Below are 18987 nucleotides of genomic sequence, written 5' to 3' on the forward strand. Positions count from 1 at the left end.
TACTAGTCTCCTGTGTCAGCATGCATGTCGCCTGCTCACATGTGATTGATGTTTTCGCTGACAGTGTGACTCAGAGATATTCCTTGAGATATTCTTCTGATGGGTGAGAAAGAACTCACTTAGGTTTAGGTCTCTCTCTCTCTCTCTCTCTCTCTCTCTCTCTCTCTCTCTCTCTCTCTCTGTGTGTATGGCTGGCCTTGAAGCCTTCCATTGATGACCAAAAGAATGCAGTGTAAAGATAGATGCTGTTGTCTGCCATGAAGAGGAAGATACCAAGACAGTAGAAAAGTTTAATGCCGTCTGCATAACCTTACAGTTCTCTTGCTGATATCATAGACGACCAACACAAGCTCTACTGGGTGGCAATCTGACTCATTTCTTCTTCCTCCTCTGCTTCGGGGAAGCTGGTGACGCACTTTGAGGAAAGCCTGGTGGCGAGCGCTTGGATCTCTGGCTGGAAGTCAGAGGAAAAGGTCTCAGCTTTAACCACCAATGATATGCTCACTGCCTTCTCTCTCTGCCACTGATGGGGAACAAAGTAAGAGGTCCAAAAAGGGTGGTGGTGGAGAGGACACTCTTACCGAAGCATCAAAAGTAAAACTCTTAAAGAGCTTTTGATTACTAGTTGAGGTTTTGCATCAAGATATAGACCCTTGGTATTTCTCGGCTGCCATTTTATGAACAACTTTAGTACCATACGGACAATAGTACTACTTTAGCATAAGGTGGAGTTGAAAGATGGCTACAAGTCGTCATATACCTCAGCTTTATTCTTCATTATTCAGATTATAGGGTTTTCATGAAATCTAATAATATATTTACTTTTTGTACCTTTTATTATAACGTGGTTTGATGGGATAATTAGATCATTTATCCACATTTGAAGCTGCTGGTGTTATAATTTTTCATACTGTTTGTTGTTGATCTAAAATTTTATATCTTATGATCGCTTGTCTGTGATTGATTTTGTATCATAATGTATCTTTAGTTTTATTTATAAAAATAATAATTTTCTTTTCTAATTGAGTCGATCGTCCTATTTAATACTATGTTAACTGAGTGATAAGGGATAATTTGGTTGGTCAATTATTGATGCAACATGTAGGCTCTTGAGAAATTATCATCTTTGAACGATGGGCGTACCCACACGGTTTTATCTTTTTCGAATCATACGAGCTCCAAAAGGTAACTCTGAGGATAAGGGATACCTGACGGAGGGCCATTGATTCTCATACTTCTCAACTAATGTAGGATTAAATGATCTTATCAGTATTCCCTCCCGTATGGAAGTTAAGGGCTCATGACCAAGGTATGCGACTCGAGAGCGAGTTGCTCGACCGAGATGTAAGCCTTGGACTCTTTTTCTAACGTCAATAACTAATATCTTCTGTGTCAACTCTAATAAATAATATAATTAAACTAAGCATGATATCTCCTTTATTCAAGAACTCATCAACTATAATTCATAACCAAACTTCTTAGGATATATGTTAGGTCTTGTGCAATAATAGTTCATTGATAAACATATTTGTTTCTATATCAAGGAAGAATAATCAAGAGAATCTATCCAAAAACGAATATTTGTTTACGAGCCCACGTTTTCATACATTTAGTGTGACATGATACGGTGTAATACGATAGATACAAAAACCGCCTCCCGTGTGATGTGTCACCACCACTTGTTCTCTTCTAACCTTTTTCCACGAGATCCACTTACGAACCCATTGGATTCGTGGAGGCTTCCGAGAGATGGGAGACCACCACCACATGATAACCATGGACGATGATTTCCTCCCTTAGACCACACATCGGTCACGGTTTTCCCCAATTCAGTGAACAGTATCAGACATTCTTGTGGTTGATGTATAACGTGCACTTGAAAATTGGTATGAGATTCAAGTGGAAATAAAGACATATGTTTAATGTTTTCGAATGATATTAATATCAATTGGAACGTCAATGTCACTATGCTAAATATAGGTCTTGAGTTTTACAGGTATACATATATCGAATAATAATTTAAACAAATGAAATAGACAAATCATGAACCCTGTCGGGGCCCGAAGGGGTGAGTCACAACCAAGAAGTGATGGGCCTTGTCCCGTCGCTCTCATCCGACTCAGCCAGGGTCCCGCAGCAATGATTCGTGGGACGGCAAGGGACCCTCGGACTTGACGTTACGTAGAAAGGCTGACCGCCGGATGCTCATCGGACGGCTTGGTGGCGATTACTCGATTTCTCGTCGATTTAAACAGGTGACCAATTATTGGACTAAAATAACACCGATAAATTAAAATAATTTTGAGAAAATTTTAATACAGAGACTGACGTACATGTATTAGTTTATGCGTTAAGATTTCATTTTAAAAAAGAGTTCTCATTGGTTTACTGTTTATAAAATAACTTATACATTTTAAAAAGTATAGTATATAAGTTATTATCATAGTTAATAGATATTAGAGTATGATTACGTAGTATATCGATTCATAATAAATCATTAATATGATGACACGTATAATTTAGGGTTAAGGTCTAATTTAGCCCTATTGGGTTTGGATATAGGTTTCTTAAATCTCTATAGTTTACTCGTATCTAAAATAATCCATACATTTTTAAAAACATAGCATATAAGCTCATTCCGTCAGTCTGAGTTAACAGACATTAGAGTCTGCTTATATAGCATGTTGACCTATAATAAAATATTAATATAATGATACATGTAATTTATTTATTTTTAATTGAAAACTCTATTAATGGTGGGAGGAGGCATCATCGTGAAAACGACCAACGACAGCAACACCGAGCCACTATTGCTTAGCAGGGCATCATTCGCATGTCTCATGTGCTGACAACGAGCTCAGGAGCTTCCGATCATACCTTAGGTGAATGTGCATCGACCAGTCCGACATTAGAAACGTAATGGTCTCCTGGTCTCTTTTCCTCCTCATAAGCATATTCGTCCCCACCACCTTCCAATTCGTTCTCTCATGCACCCCCACCTACCACGCTTTTGATGTGGTGGTCCAGCTCTCCCTTAGTTCATTGGAGTTGGATCTATTGAATGTCACTCACTAACTCTACGATGCATGCCACCAAGTCGTCCACCACGACGCTACTCGCTCTGATCCCAATGAGTACCACCATACCTTATAAGCCACATCTCTCACGAAAATGGAGAACAAGCAGAAAGAGCAATTAAGCTTGTCCATGTAGCCCTCCCACACCTGCTCGCTCTTCTCTACTAGCTTGTTGATGAAGAGGAAGCGACGGAGGTCGTAGCGGCGAATAAAGGCGGAGAGGTAGAGATAAGAGAGGCTGGAGGTGGAGGTAAGGAAGAGTTATACTATCACATCATAGGTGTGACAAGTGAGGGAGCAGACGAGGATGAAATGAGAGGTAGTAGGGACGAAGACGCTTAGGAGGAGGAAGAGGGACCAAAAGACCACTACGTGCCTAGCGTTGAACTGGTCAACGTTCATCCACCTAAGATAGGACCGGAAGCTCATGAACTCGTCGTCAATACGAGAGAGGCTGTGTGCTTATGATGCCCTACTAGGAAACAATGACTCGGTGCAATTACTAGTGGTCGCTTTCACGATGATGCCTTCTCTTACTATTAATGAATGTCTCAATTTATTATAAGCATACTTCAACGTCTGTTAACTCATATTTAATGTGAGAGACTTATATGTTACATTTTTTAAAATGTAAAGGTTATTTTAGACATACTTGAAAGGTTTATGACTAAAACTATAAGGGCTAAAATAGATCTTTAATCATAAATTATATGTATCATTATATTAATAGTTTATTATGAATTAATATATCATTATTTAAAAAAATTATATATTATATTTTTAAAATATAAATATTATTTATATGAGTAAAAAGGACTTAAAAATCTATATCCAAAGCACAAAAATAAATAGAGCTAATTCAGCTGTCTTAATGAACATAAACAAAAAAAGAAAAGAAATTGTATAATAATGGAGGGGTGAAGTGGTTGCATGATTGGAACCGACGGTCCAAATCTGTCTACGACTCTTTTATCTTCTCCTCTCCTCTTCCTTCCCAAACACCCTATCGTCTCTCTCTGCTCTCTCCTCGGTCTCCTCTTCTCCCTCTCTTCGCTGACGGCACCCTATTCCCGCTACATACATCTCCTCCTCCTCCTCCTCTTCTGCTTCGCCGGGGGGAGAGAGACACAGAGAGGAACCGAGGTGGAGGAGCAACCGAGATGGTGCTGAGGAAGCGGCCGCGGCCTCCGATGAGGCGGACCACCAGCATGGCCGAGTTCGCCCCCAACGTCGTCCTCCCAAACGATAAGGCCTCGCAGCCCTCGTCCGACCATAGGAAGGCCAGCGACGTTCTCCACCACCAGAGGGAGCCGCAGAGGGCGGCGGAGTTGCCCGTGCAGAGGAGGGACGCAGGCCCTGCGGATTGGCTGGAGGCGAGGTACCAGTGGGTCCTGGATCCGTCGCCGGGTGGCGGCCGGAGCCGGAGGAACTCCGGAGACTTTGCGGTGGTGGAGACGGCGCCCTTCCTCAGGGCCTGCGGCCTCTGCAAGCGCCGCCTTGGGCCCGGCCGGGACACGTTCATGTACAGGTACCACTCCGGCTTCATCGATTTCCACATGCAAAGTCTCATCTTTCGTTGATTCTTAGATTTTCTCCTCAAAAATTCGAATTTTTTTGTTACTGTTCGTTGATGTTTCTCGGTGAGCAGTTCTATTGCTGTGGATCGTGCTTATCATCTTAGAGATTCGATCTTTTTCTTTCTCTTTATTGATTCTGATGCGGCTGATCATGATGTCCAAGTGCATGCATATCCTCTGATCCAATCAAAGCCTTTCTCTTCTTCCATGAGAGAGATACAGAGTTTTCTGTACACGCCGATCCCGTTATGATATAAACAGCATGTTTTGCATCGTTCGATGTATTCTTACAAGTTATATGCTGGATTTTTCGCAGGGGAGATATTGCATTCTGCAGCCACGAGTGCAGACAGCAGCAGATGAAACAGGATGAACGCAAGGAGAAGTGCTCTCTGACTTCCATCAAGGACGCTGCTACTGCAACCAATGGCTCCGAACAAGCTGGTAAGGGCGAGACGGTCGCTGCTGCATGAGCTCTGCCGTTCCTCAAAGCCTCTCCATCATGTAAATGCCACAAGGCAAAGCTCAAGATAGATGTAGTTGGGCTTTAATGGTTTCCTGCCTCAATGCAGCAGCAGCAGCTGCTGCTGCTACTGCTTCTGCTACTGCTACTGCAAGGAAATGTAATGTAAAAGCATGTTGCTAATTTGATTCCCAACATCGTCTCTCTGGTTCTTATGAGAAGCAATGAAGGTCTTTATATCTTCTGGTTCTCTCTCTCTCTCTCTCTCTCTCTCTCTCTTGGTGTTCAGATTCAGTGAAACTGGGAGCAAACCATGTGTTCTACTTGCAGGATCTGCAGTGCCATGCATCAAACTTCATTGGATTGTATAGAGATCATGGTCAGCTGCAGGCACTTTCCGGAGCTCAACGCAGGCACAGAGAACTCATGCAGCTGAGTAAATGAATCATCACCATGAAACTCGACTGCCATCATGAGATCACTATGACATGCCGTAGCTCTTATCCGCGAAAATTTTGCTGCAGAAAACCATTTTGACGAAGAAATGTAGAAAGAGAGAGAGAGAGAGGGGTTCTTACATCCTCTGTCAGCTTGCGTGGAGTGGGTCCCATCCTGGTGTCCTTTGGGGCCCACGGTCCCCAACTTTAGCGCCGCCCACTGACTCGACTGGCTCAGCATCGTTCACGTGGCCACCTCTCTCTCTCTCTCTCTCTCTCTCATATTTGCTGAGTGAAGTAGAGAACACAGACAAAACTTTGTTTACATCAATATCGTCCTCGTCCTTGTCAGCCGTGACGTCGCTGAGCACCGACGGGCAAAAAAGATGTGCTGCTTACTTCAACCCTAAGCTCGCTTTTCCAAAGAGATTTACACTCGGCACTCACTGCAATGATCTTTTTGAAGCTCCAGTTGTGTCGGATAGTGCGACGATAAGCTGCAATCGCCAAAAGCCACCAACTCATTTCATATCTATCTCATCTTTGTTACCTATTGATAATTATGTTCATGGTGAGAGCACCGAGCGAACGAGTTCCTTGTTATGGTGCTGTTGTTCCAAAGTGAAGTAACATCTAGCTAAGCAAAGATGCAGATTCGAGCTACGAAAATATAATTAAGATGACAACCGGCTCAAACAAGAAACTCAGTGGAGTTCACAGAACAATGGGGTGCTTCCAGGAATGCAAAGGAGCCTTCTCTTCTTGTCTACTGACCTACACTGAAAACATACTCTGCACTTAAATAAGTGGGACAGGTTTAAGCTACATGACTTAAGATATTGTGGAATCCGAGAAATATTGAGTGTAAGATATCCAATAGCTTTCACAGAGAAAGTTGTCCTGGATCAGGAAGCCATGCCGTTCCTCTTACTAACTTAATCTTCATTAGACTTCTTAGTTAAGCTTGTCCACTAGGTAAAAACTATAGCTTTGTGGTTGGCTTACATGACTAAGACTTCTTTCTTGGGGTGATAATGTATAGTTTTGCTGCAACTCTCACTTCAAAGTCAAGGAAGATAAGTTCTTACTACCACTAGTAAAGAGATGAAGACCATGATGAGTTCCTTGCTCATAGATTGTACTGAGCATTTCAAGGTCTGCAATATAAATCTTGCTCTAATGAAGCTTTTAAAGGGCAGCAACAAACCCTTGCCGAGTAGCAGGAGCAATGTAGATGTCACATTAAGGTAATCTCAGAGAGTCAAACTGTACTTGTGTGGTCCATCAGCTAATCATGGTGGGTGCCCAAATAGCATCAGCTGTGTGTTCTTACTGTGGTCCGGATAGAGGAGATAGTGAAAGGAAATAGACTGATGACCAACCAAAACAAACCGGAGAAAAGAGGCTGCAGGATTGATGCATGACACTGCCATGCCACTAAAGCTCATGTGGTGGCAGGCTTCCATGGTCGACAGTGCAAGTCAGTTTGTGGAGATTGGTAAGCTGAGAAGTCTCAACTGATCAATCTACATGGTCGATGCAACTCAAAGCCACAGCTTCCTTTTCTTACCTTGTACTGCTAAACTCCTGGTGGCAAGCTCCGGGAGTTGTGAGCTGCGCAAAGCCAGAGGTCCTCAGGGAAGAGCAGACATGATGCACTGTCCCAGAGCAACATGTTGTTTGTTAATGGTTGATGCAGATGGTGCCCGGTGGTGATGGTGATTCCCACATGATTACTAAAACAATCTTAGTAGTTGACATATGGAGATCCCACTGGGGTGATAAAAGACTGATTTATGTCTCAAGATTGCAACAACAGTGGATTTCAAGCTCAGCTAGAAAGATAATAAATATCATAAGCTGTTTATGGGTCTCTTGATGGTGTAATCTCCCTGTAACCTTCCATTATACAAACACACTTGCATTAAATTACTTCATATTCTACTAAGCTGATGAATATCCATGCAAAATTAATGCAATCATTTTAGAGACTCAATGTGATAGAAAGTGTACTTGATGCAAAAGGTGCATACATTTGCCAGCTTGATTCACATCTATTAGGGTGCAATTAGGCACATTAAATAAGAGGATTAGCACATGGTGGCATGGGGTTTGCAGGTAAGCAAAGTACAAGTGATCTGAAAAAGAAGACACCTTTTGAAGGGTGGTTGACTTAGGAGACAAAATTTGACTAACATATAATTTTTAGTGTATGAGGTTTATATTTGGATCAGCTGAGTGCTACATGTGAAAACCTAAAATAGCTTAAAATTATATTAATTCCAAAAAGTCACAAAAAGAAAAGGAAAACTTATATTTATTTATCATTCATGTAAAATAATAATTCTTTATTAATCTTAAGTAAAATGAAATTAGGGAAAAAAAATCCGACCTGCCGGATTCGAACCAGCGACCTAAGGATTTAACTGTACGAATGCCCACTACAGTCCTCCGCTCTACCAACTGAGCTAAGGTCGGTATATATAATATTTATGGTAAATATTCATTATATTAATGTTTCAGCCTTCTGCACCTTCAGTCATCCTACTACACCTCGTGGGAGCGGCTCGTCACTGCATCAGCAACGGTGAAGAAGATCCTGTCATGGCCTGTCAGCTCAGTGAACTGAGACGCCTCCAGCTTTTCGATCGCCACCGGACCGGGGTTAGCAAGAATAAGCGGCGTGACTGTCAACCTGTGAATCTCCAGATTTGTTTGATCTCGCATCTGATTCTTATAAATGGTTGTGTTGTTGCTGAAGCGTAGAAAATTCTTCTCTTCTGCAGACCTTTGTGCATGTCTTCCGGGGCATGGATGCCACCGGTGTCGATGTTGATGATAGCTGAAAGAGTGAAAGATGTTACTGGTTCTTCTGCACCAGATGAAACAATCACTATGAACTGAGGATTCAATCGCGGTCCTATCGACGATCAACAGATCGATTCGGGCTTGTCCCTTAGCTTCCTCTTTCTCGTCTTCATCAGCGAACCATCTCAGTATTCTGCCGATGCAATGTCATACTGTTAGCAAGCCATCAGCTTGAATTCTCTTTTGGTTATTCTCTTGTGGTTGTTGCTTGGGTTTTGGGCAAGAGATTGAGATTTGTATATTCATTATTCTCATAGTGGATTATCTCTAGTTTGCCCCGTGGTTTTTACCCTTCACATTGAAGGGGTTTTCCACGTATATCTTGGTGTTTTGTTTGATTGTGTTTCCATTTTATTCCGCTGCGTATTTTGGTCTTCTAGTATTTGTTCCTATACAAAGGTTATTCCTGTTTATATCCCCATCAACTGGTATCAGAGCGGGGTTTTGGTGATTTAATTTTTGCATTTGAACATGGAGGCCAGTAATATTTCTCGCATGATTAGTTTGAATGGAAATAATTGGATGATATGGAAACCAAGAATGGAAGATCTCTTGTATTGCAAAGATTTGTATGGACCTTTGCAAGGGGATAGTGCAAAACCTACAACTATGATAGATGATGAGTGGAAGAGGTTAGATCGAAAAACAATTGGATTTATTAGACAGTGGCTTGATGATAGTGTATTTCACCATGTTTCTACTAAAATTTCTGCATATTCTCTTTGGAAAAAATTGGAAAGTCTCTATGAAAGAAAAACAGCTGGCAACAAAGCTTTTTTGATCAGAAAACTTGTGAACCTAAAATATAGAGAGGGTGCTTCTATTGCTGAGCATTTGAATGAAATGCAGAGTATTACTAACCAGTTATCCTCTATGAGAATGTCTCTTGATGATGAGTTGCAGGCATTGTTACTTCTCAGTTCATTACCAGAAAGTTGGGAGACACTGGTGGTTTCCCTTAGTAATTCTGCGCCAGATGGTATTGTCACTATGAGTCAAGTAACAAGCAGTTTGTTGAATGAGGAGTTGAGAAGAAAGAGTTCGGCAAAATCTCAGAATGATTCACAGGCACTTATCTCAGAGAACAGAGGAAGGTCAAAGTCTAGAAGCAGTTCACGTATGGGTAGGAGCAAGTCAAGATCAAGAAAAGATATTGTTTGCTATAACTGTGGTGAGAAAGGACATTACAAGAACCAATGTAAGCAACCTAAGAAGAACAAGAAAAAGGGAAAAGAAGTGGAGTCTACAGAGTCAAAGGATAATACTACAGCTACAGTGCAGGGTGGTGATTAATTGATTTTGTCTCCTTCTGATGATATTTTTTCTTGTGTGTGTCAGAATCTTGAGTGGGTGATTGACACAGGTGCTTCTTATCATGCTACACCACGGAGGGAGTTTTTTGCTACATACAGGTCTGGAAACTTTGGTGTTGTCAAGATGGGCAACTATGGCACAACAGACATCATTGGCATGGGTGATATCCATTTAAAGACCAACCTTGGCTGTAAGTTGGTACTTAAGGATGTGAGGCATGTGGTTAACTTGAGACTAAATTTAATTTCAGTTGAAAGACTAGATGATGAAGAGTATGAAAGCAGATTTCACAGAGGGCAATGGAAGCTCAGTAAGGGTTCTCTTGTTATAGCTAATGGAAAGAAATGTCATACTTTGTACAGGTTGCATGCTAAAGCTTATGGTGAGCAGTTAAATGCTACAGAGAAAGACTTCAGTATGGAGTTGTGGCATAGGCGATTGGGACACATGAGCGAGAAGGGGCTGCAAGCTCTTTCCAAGAGAGAGGTATTACCAGATCTCAGAGGTATACATCTGAACCATTGTATTGATTGTTTGGCTGGTAAACAACATAGAGTTTCATTTGCTAGTGCTGTTTTGTCTAGAAAAATGCATGCCTTAGATCGTGTTTATACAGATGTATGTGGTCCTTTGAGGACAAAAACTCATGGTGGATCTGTTGATGTTCTTGGTATAAGTGGTGCACTTTATTTTGTCACTTTTATAGATGATTTTTCCAGGAAAGTTTGGGCTTATGCTTTGAAGACCAAATATCAGGTTATTAATGTCTTCAAAGAGTTTCATGCCAGGGTTGAAAGGGAGACAAAAAGGAAATTGAAATGCATAAGATCAGATAATGGTGGTGAGTATATGGGATTGTTTAATGACTATTGCAGATCGCATGGGATCCAACATGAGATGACAGTTCCTGGTACACCTCAGCATAATGCAATTGCAGAGAGGATGAACCGCACCATCATGGAAAAGATCAGATGTATGCTTTCACAGGCCAAGCTACCCAAAAGGTTTTGGGATGAGGCTTTGAAGACTGCAGTTGATGTGATCAACTTATCACCATGTACAGCCCTAGATGGTGATGTTGCAGAGCATGTATGGTCAGGGAAAGATGTTTCCTACAGGCATTTGAGAGTGTTTGGTTGTCGTGCATTTGCACATGTTCCAGATAATGAGAGGTTCAAGCTAGATGGTAAGTCTAAAGAATGTATTTTTCTTGGTTACTGACATGATCAGTTTGGTTACAGGCTTTGGGATCCAGAAAAGCAGAAGGTGTTCAGGAGTAGAGATGTGGTCTTCTTTGAGGATCAAACCTTTGAGGATTTGAAGAAGAAGGCACCAGCCAAGACTTCTGTAGAAGGATTAGCAGATTGTGACCCAGTTATTCCTCCAGTATATCAGGGTGATGGGGGAGATGTGCAGGAAAATAGTGTAGAGCCTGATATTGATTTACCTGTAGGACATGTTGAGCAAGAAGAAGTAGGAGAGCAAGTTCCCGCAGAACCTCAATTGAGAAGATCTTCTAGACAACGTCAACCTTCCAGAAGATACTCTATAGATGAGTATGTGATACTTACTGATACAGGTGAACCAGAGAGTTACCAGGAAGCAGTTGAGAGTGAGCAGAAAGAGAAGTGGTTAGTTGCTATGCAGGAAGAGATGGATGCTCTTCAGAAGAACCACACTTATGATTTGGTGCTGCTACCAAATGGAATGAAGGCCTTGAAGAACAAGTGGGTTTTTAGGTTGAAGACTCAAGAATATTGTTCTCAACCAAAGTACAAAGCTAGATTGGTTGTGAAAGGCTTTGGTCAAAAGAAAGGTATTGACTTTTGGTATTGCTGCTAGCCAGGACTTGGAGGTTGAGCAGTTAGATGTGAAGACAGCTTTCCTTCATGGTGATTTGGAGGAGGAAATTTATATGGAGCAACCAGAAGGCTTCAAAGTCAAAGATAAAGATAATTTTGTCTGCAAGTTGAAGAAGAGCTTGTATGGGCTAAAGCAAGCTCCAAGACAGTGGTACAGAAAGTTTGATTCATTTATGACAGAAAATGGATACAAAAGAACGGCTTCAGATCATTGTGTGTACATCAAATGGTTTGGTGAGAATTTTATTATTCTCTTACTTTATGTTGATGACATACTTATTCTTGGAAAAGATATGTCTAAAATTGACAGGTTGAAGAAGGAACTGAGTGAGTCTTTTGCAATGAAGGACATGGGGCCAGCAAAGCAAATACTAGGCATGCAGATTTCTCGTGACAGGAAAAACAAGAAGATTTGGTTGTCACAGGAGAAATACATCGAGAAGGTATTGGAAAGATTTAGTATGAGCAATGCTAAGCCAGTTGGTTCTCCTCTTACAGGTCACTTCAAGTTGTGCTCAGAACAGAGTCCGTCAAGTGATGAGGAGAAGGAGAAAATGCAAAAGGTTCCTTATGCTTCAGCAGTTGGAAGTTTAATGTATGCAATGGTATGTACGAGGCCGGACATCGCATATGTAGTGAGTGTTACTAGCAGATTTCTTGCAAATCCAGGCAAAGAGCACTGGGCAGCAGTGAAGTGGATTTTTAGATATCTCAGATGGAGCTCTAAGGTTTGTTTAAGCTTTGGAGGTGGACCACCTGCGTTAACAGGTTACACAGATGCAGATATGGCAAGAGATATAGATACGAGGAAGTCTACTTCAGGTTATGTACTTACTTTTGCAGGGGGAGCTGTGTCATGGCAATCCATGTTACAAAGGTGTATTGCTCTCTCCACCACAGAAGCAGAATATATTGCTGCTACAGAGGTATGCAAAGAAATGTTATGGATGAAAGAATTCTTACAAGAATTGGGGCTGAAACAGGAAAATTATGTGATGCATTGTGACAGCCAGAGTGCCATCCATTTGTGTAAGAACTCAATGTTTCATTCCAAGTCAAAGCATATAGATGTCAGATACCACTGGATTCGAAATGTATTTGAAGAGAAGCAGTTGCAGCTTCAGAAAATTCATACAGATGACAACGGAGCAGACATGTTGACGAAGACCTTAACAAAAGAAAGACAGGAGATATGCCGACAGTTGGTCGGTATGGCTTCACATTGAGGAGTCATGGGACAGCCTCCCTTATGGGCTGAAGGGGGAGGTTGTTGGGCTGATGGCCCATATTCAGCCCATGTGGGCTTTATCAGCCCACAGCTCACACCCCCTCTTAACCTAACCCTAATTAAGATTAGGGGGGTGTGGTGGCTGCATTTTAGAGGCAGATTAAAGCTATAAAAAGGCAGCAACGAGGCAGATCTTTGTAGCGACGAGATTCCAAAGAGAAGAAGGAGAACAAGGCAAAAGAGAAGAGAAAGAAAGGGAAGAAGACAAGGACAACGCAGAGAGACTGTTCACAATCATCTAGCAGTGTTCTCATCTCAGGTTAGATCAAATCTACAGTAGGCTCTTGCTGTGATTACTTGGGAGGTTTTAGATATTGTGGGCAGTAACGTGATCCTTGTATCCCAGTTATTCTCTTGTGGTTGTTGCTTGGGTTTTGGGCAAGAGATTGAGATTTGTATATTCATTATTCTCATAGTGGATTATCTCTAGTTTGCCCCGTGGTTTTTACCCTTCACATTGAAGGGGTTTTCCACGTATATCTTGGTGTTTATTGTGTTTCCATTTTATTCCGCTGCGTATTTTGGTCTTCTAGTATTTGTTCCTATACAAAGGTTATTCCTGTTTATATCCCCATCAGCATCTGGGTTTTGCTCAATGTTCCTGTACAATGTAGTACCTGGAAGATTTCCTACCATTGCTCTCCTGGGTCTCGTAGCTTGGTGGAGGATCTTAGCAAAGGATACGCAGACCTAAGAATCATTGAGAAAGATCATTAGGATCCAAAGAGAAGTTGAACGCATAAGCATCAGCTTTTTGTCTTAAAGCAATCAAGAGGCCAATTTCAACAGATACAAACATTACACCAAGGAGGGCTCCATTCAGGCAACAAAATCTAGCTTATCAATCTTCCAGATCAGAAGCGCTGCTTGGTAGTCAACAAGGCCAATGACAGCAGAGATGATGATGGAGGCAAGGATTGCACTTGGAGTGTATTTGAAGACGGGTGTGATGAGTAGCAAGGTCAGGAACACCATTGCCGACATGACCATGTTTGGCAGCCAGCCATGTAATCGACAGCTGATCTTGAGAATGAACCTGAAGAAATAAGACACAGAGAAGTAAGAAAATTATAGAGCTCAAAGCTCAACATCTACTTAGAAGAGGATTGCCTTTCTTACCTATTGCAACATAGCATGAGGTCATTGAGCAAACAACATTCATGGATCCAAGTGCCACCATTTCCTTGTTTCCATCCGACCGGTAGTCCTTCAAAGCAGCAAAGTTCTTCCTATGGCCGCAGCTTCCTGGTGAATTGTTACTTCAGTTTCTTGCAAGGAAACTGGATGCTGCAACCACAGGAGGAGTTAGTGTTTGTATGTTGTTACCGTAAGCGCGATCATGCAGCAGATAATTCCGATTCTGAAACCTTTCTCAGCATTCGGACCTGCGAAATATATTCTTCCCCTGATTGGGATCTCACTATGTACTTATCAGGGAGGAGGAATGCCAGGAAAGCTGTTCCAATGAGAATTGTCTGCCAGTTCCACTGCATTCGATTTGAGTGGATATGTAGACAAGATAAGCTAACAAGAGAGTAATTAAATGGCAATGATTCATTCTGCTCGAGAAAACAATGCAGGCTGGCGTTGACATTGATGCATGATTGGTGGATACTTCCCAAAAGAGAGCATGTCGAAACCCAACCCTTGTCTATTTCTTTAAGGTGAAAGAGAAGCTTTGACTAACTACTAATCAACACCCACTTCATGTCAACATCCATTAAGTAGCAGTGAACATTCTAATCAGAAGAGCTCAAGGGTCCACAAAGATACCAAGTAACGAAGACAAAGTCAACTCTTGCGTTTGTGCATTGCAGTGCAGGTGAATGGTTTGAGATCAACGGATGAATTCTCATGACGACAAGTCTCTCATTGAAATTAATATAAACCAAAGTTAAACCTATAAAAGAACCATTTGGAAAAAATTGTTTGAAGTCAAAGAGAATTCTCTTTGACTTGATCAAGATAAGGGGATGATCGTATTGCTAACATCATGTGCATGCATGCTGCCGGATCAACTACTAGACTGAATCAGAAACAAAGAGGAGAAGACACGACAGACATGCATATCGTCATCATGGCTCGACAATGGCCATATTTATATATAAGCAGAACTATATACGAATCATGTTATGTTTGATATGCCAATCGTGCCATCTTGGTGATCAACTAGATAACTCGATGATGAAAGCAGCTAATGTAGATATGAGATGTATGATGCGTAGATAGCTGATGTGGGAAACAGCCTTGAGCTGTGGCTTCGGGGCCGACGCGGTTCGGTTCGGGTCTGGACGATGGGGATCTCTCTGGGGCCTTCCTCGAGCCCGCCGAGATGGTCCGATCGAGACGGGGTGGCCGCTTTCTCCGGGCAAGAACTCATCGCCTGCGCGTCCCGCGGGGACCTTCGACTTCGCACCTGCACAAAGGTCGGGTCGGGAAGCTCGACCCAACCCCTCCGACGATCAAGTCAGTTGATGTGAAGGGGATTTCAGATGAAGAAGTCTTTTTTGTGCGTCTCTCTCTCCCTCATTTTCTCTCCTGATGAACGAGAGGGTATTTATATGGAAGCTTACTACTTCATGAGCTGCCCGCTTGCAAGGGGCAGACTGGTAGCGTCTGACACTTATGTTAGCGTGGCGTGAAGAATTGAGCTTGAGCATGGTGTTAATGTGCCTCGGTCGACGTTCCGATCTGCATTAACCAGGTGATGTCGCGTCGATCGAGATGTGAGGCGTCATCTGACGTCAGTCGAGTCTTATCATAATTACTATTCTCATCAATATCTAAATCAGTGTATACTTGGCCATTAATTTAAGAGCTAATTAACCCTACATCTTATGAAGGGTCGCTTCTTCTTCGCTTGCCGTCATCATGCTGGAATAGTTTTCTCCTAATGATCTCAAAGCATTCATTCCATAGATAAATGATGCATCACCTATGATAGGAACAGCCTGGATATATGGTTTCGTATATCCAAACATTGTACTTGGGTATCTTTTCCTTGCAAGAAGTTAAACGAATGGAATGCCTTTTTGATGCTTTCGGCATGCGTTAATACTCCGTCGCAGGGAGTACACCGAGTAATCAATCAGCAAACTCACTTGTAGAAGGAAGTAGTGCATATCAGATACTAAGGACACAACAACGATCTAACGTGTTTTTGAAAAGATCCACTACTACATGCATGCATGAGGGAAGGGCAAAAAAAGATGAATGATAATACAACGGAAATTATGAGGAAAGAGTCTTCTTGATGCAGGCCATTATCCCATTGCTGATTGGTGTGGAGGTATCAGTGGACTCCAAAACTGTTCCTATGAGCTCATGACACTGTGAGTAATACAATCATTTACTAGAGTTATTAATACGTATTATGCCATAATATAAAGTGATCTTTGAAGTGACCTAATTCTTTGAAACAGTCTCTTTTAAGTTCTGAAGTCACATTATTTGTATGCTAAATACTGTTCATCTAACCGATGCGGAAGAATACAAACTGCGGCGAACAATACATTTAATTGATACAGAAAGATGAACAACTTCATTAGCCATGTCTGGCCATTACATGAAGTAGCCAAGATCATCAAATTATGGGATCCATCTTCTGCATCCTCCATGAACACCTCTCCTGGCCTCTGTACTTCAAGCATAGAGATTGTTTTGCTACAACGGGGTTCCTAAATAAATTCCTTGCTCACCTGCCCAATAGTGCTACGTGTGTTATAATGTGTCGATCTCGAGTCACCTCGACGTATGGGATTCGGTACGGACTTACGTGCACCGGAGCAGCATTGCCGTCGTACGTGTTGTTGGAGGCGCCGCCGTCGTCCACGGGTAGGTGCGAGCAGGCCGCCGTCGCCTCCACCTGCTCCTGCGGCACCAGCGTGGGCAGCTCCGTCGGCGCCATGGGGTGCTGCATGCCACACCGTCAAACACACGGCCTGAGTTCCGCGCGGGCGGGACGAGTACGAGCGAGCCGACCGGCAAATTTCCTACCTGAATCAGAGGGTAGGGCGGCGACGGGATGAGGGCGGAGAGGAGCTCCGTGGAGGTGTACGCCTGGTGCCACGACACCTCGTGCTGGCCGCTGACGAGGCATCCGGCGGTGCAGGGGTCCACCGACAGGCCCATCCCCTGCGGGGCCATCGACTCGTAGATCCCGTGTTCCCTGCCACATCAACGCATCAATCTACGCCGTCGATTTTCGCGAGAGCTGATCATCGATCATGATCGACGGGTTGCGGCATCTGTACCTGAGGTCCATCAAGGGATCAGAGCCGACGAAGATCTGGTGGCCGGAGTTGGTCGCCCCCTCTGGGACCCACTGCACCATCTCGCTCCCGTATGGGTCGGGCAGCTGCTCCTGGTGCGGTTGCAGGTACATCTGAAGAAGAAGAAGAAGAAGAAGAAGAAGAAGAAGAAGAAGAAGAAGAAGAGAAGCGTGAGAAGGCATATCTACGGTTGCCAGTAATAATGTTTAGATAGCTTTCGATTACCTGGATGCTTGATGCAGAGGGATCGTAAGAAGACAGATGGTGACTCAGCAAATATTCCTGCAATCGAAACTAGAAGTGATCAAAGTTGAAGGGTTTCTATTGTACCACGCAAACAAATTAACGCTGCCTCTGGACTGACCTTTCTTGCCGTAACGCGCTGCAGGGCTTCCATGACGAACTTCTCGCATGACTCGAGATCACTCATGGACGTCAAGCTGAGAGGATCAGGTTCGAAAAATCTATTCGAGCAGACAAAAGAAAAGAAAATGTTTAGGATTTCGATAACAAAGAGGGTCCTCTGTCGCTGCCATAGTTTGGGGTTGTAGAGAACCTTAAGCGTTGTTCCGAAAGCTGTAGCTGTTGCTGATACCGACCGATCTCTTGTTGAAGCTCCTATAAATATGAGATGAAATCACGTGGAATGGAGAGAACACTAGAGAGAGAGAGAGAGAGAGAGAGAGAACAAGGTCGTTTACCTCCACGTTGGAGTTGACCACTGTAGGGCTGATTGAAAGCATCATTTGAGAGGGATCAAAGACATTAGAACTGAAACAAGTGAAAGCAAACTAAAGATCTGACACGAGAATTCAATGGTTTGGAAGGGTTACACACTTGGCCAGGGCCGCCATGTCGTTCTCGCACTTGAGCTTCTTCAGCGCCCTGATCAAGAACTGCAAGCATGGTAGGTTATCATTTACATATATGCTAACTATTATGATTGAGAGAAGCTGATAGTTCACGAAATATGGGAGATTTACTTACCTCTCGATTCTGGATCACCCTGCATATCAAAACAAACAAAGAATTACGATCATTATAATTCATGTAAATCATAATATCTCTTGAAACCTTACCCTCCCCTATCATTCTCTGGGAGATTCACATATCTAGCAAGAACATCCTCGATCCTGAATTCTCACAATAAATCAAATGATTAAGCCCAGTAAGATATAATCAATAAAGAGAGAAAATTTGTCGACCTTCTCCTTCCAGAGAAATGGCTGAGCCGTCCTGAGGGAGAGAACATGATGAGGGCGATGTCGATGTCGCAGAGGATGGAGAGCTCGTAGGCCTTCTTGATGAGGCCATTGCGACGCTTTGAGAAGGTCACTTGCCGATTGGTGTTGTTCTCTATCCTCTTTATCTGCAGCTTAACTCGTCCCATGATCCAAGATAAGCAAGCAGATACAGGACGATGCAAGGAGTCTCTAAAAAGAACAGTGGGAGGGAGCAAGAGATGTAAACAGCTTGAGAGAGAGAGAGAGAGAGAGAGAGGGGATGGCTTTGCGTGGGATGTGGAGAGAAGGCGAAGGAGAGAGATTTTAGAAGCTCGTATGCCGGGAAGCAATTCCGCTTCGACAACAACGGCTGGCTTCAAACCGAGCAGTGCGTTGTCTACCCGTTCGAGCGAACCCGTCGTTAACGCCAGGTCGTTCGAGTCTATGATGGTCCGAACAGGTCCCGAATCAACGTTCAATCAAAAAGCCGGTAACTGTTGCGGGTTACTCTGAATGGTAGAACTACCGTTTACGAGTTACCCAACTAAGCGACGTAATTTGCTGTGCACAGATGTTGAGGCGTACGGATATAGCTGTCATGTTAACA

The 18987-nt window shown here is 42.9% G+C and overlaps 2 protein-coding genes and 1 non-coding gene across 3 annotated transcripts; 1 reads left to right on the plus strand and 2 right to left on the minus strand.

The window, feature by feature from the left end:
• Positions 1-4059: 4059 nt before the first annotated feature.
• Positions 4060-5367, plus strand: LOC103997824 (FCS-Like Zinc finger 6). The gene is made up of 2 exons (XM_009419150.3): positions 4060-4605; positions 4971-5367. The coding sequence occupies exons 1-2, from the start codon at positions 4238-4240 to the stop codon at positions 5125-5127; spliced, it is 525 nt and encodes a 174-aa protein (XP_009417425.2). The 5' UTR covers positions 4060-4237; the 3' UTR covers positions 5128-5367.
• A 2573-nt stretch (positions 5368-7940) lies between these two features.
• On the minus strand, positions 7941-8032 carry TRNAY-GUA (transfer RNA tyrosine (anticodon GUA)). Its single transcript is given in 2 exon segments — positions 7941-7976; positions 7996-8032. It is a non-coding gene; the product is annotated as a tRNA-Tyr (tRNA).
• Positions 8033-8101: 69 nt separating this feature from the next.
• LOC103998117 (agamous-like MADS-box protein AGL104) lies at positions 8102-18547 on the minus strand. Its single transcript, XM_065169100.1, has 13 exons — positions 18363-18547; positions 18237-18290; positions 18145-18163; positions 17995-18053; positions 17859-17886; positions 17714-17775; positions 17522-17621; positions 17383-17439; positions 17140-17270; positions 16883-17054; positions 16662-16799; positions 13810-13922; positions 8102-8426 (listed from the first exon to the last, which is right to left on the minus strand). Exons 1-13 carry the CDS (start codon positions 18545-18547, stop codon positions 8102-8104), a joined length of 1443 nt encoding a protein of 480 aa, XP_065025172.1.
• Positions 18548-18987: the final 440 nt, after the last annotated feature.

This window comes from Musa acuminata, chromosome BXJ3-9 (genome assembly GCF_036884655.1).
Source record: "Musa acuminata AAA Group cultivar baxijiao chromosome BXJ3-9, Cavendish_Baxijiao_AAA, whole genome shotgun sequence".
NCBI classification, from domain to species: Eukaryota; Viridiplantae; Streptophyta; class Magnoliopsida; order Zingiberales; family Musaceae; genus Musa; species Musa acuminata.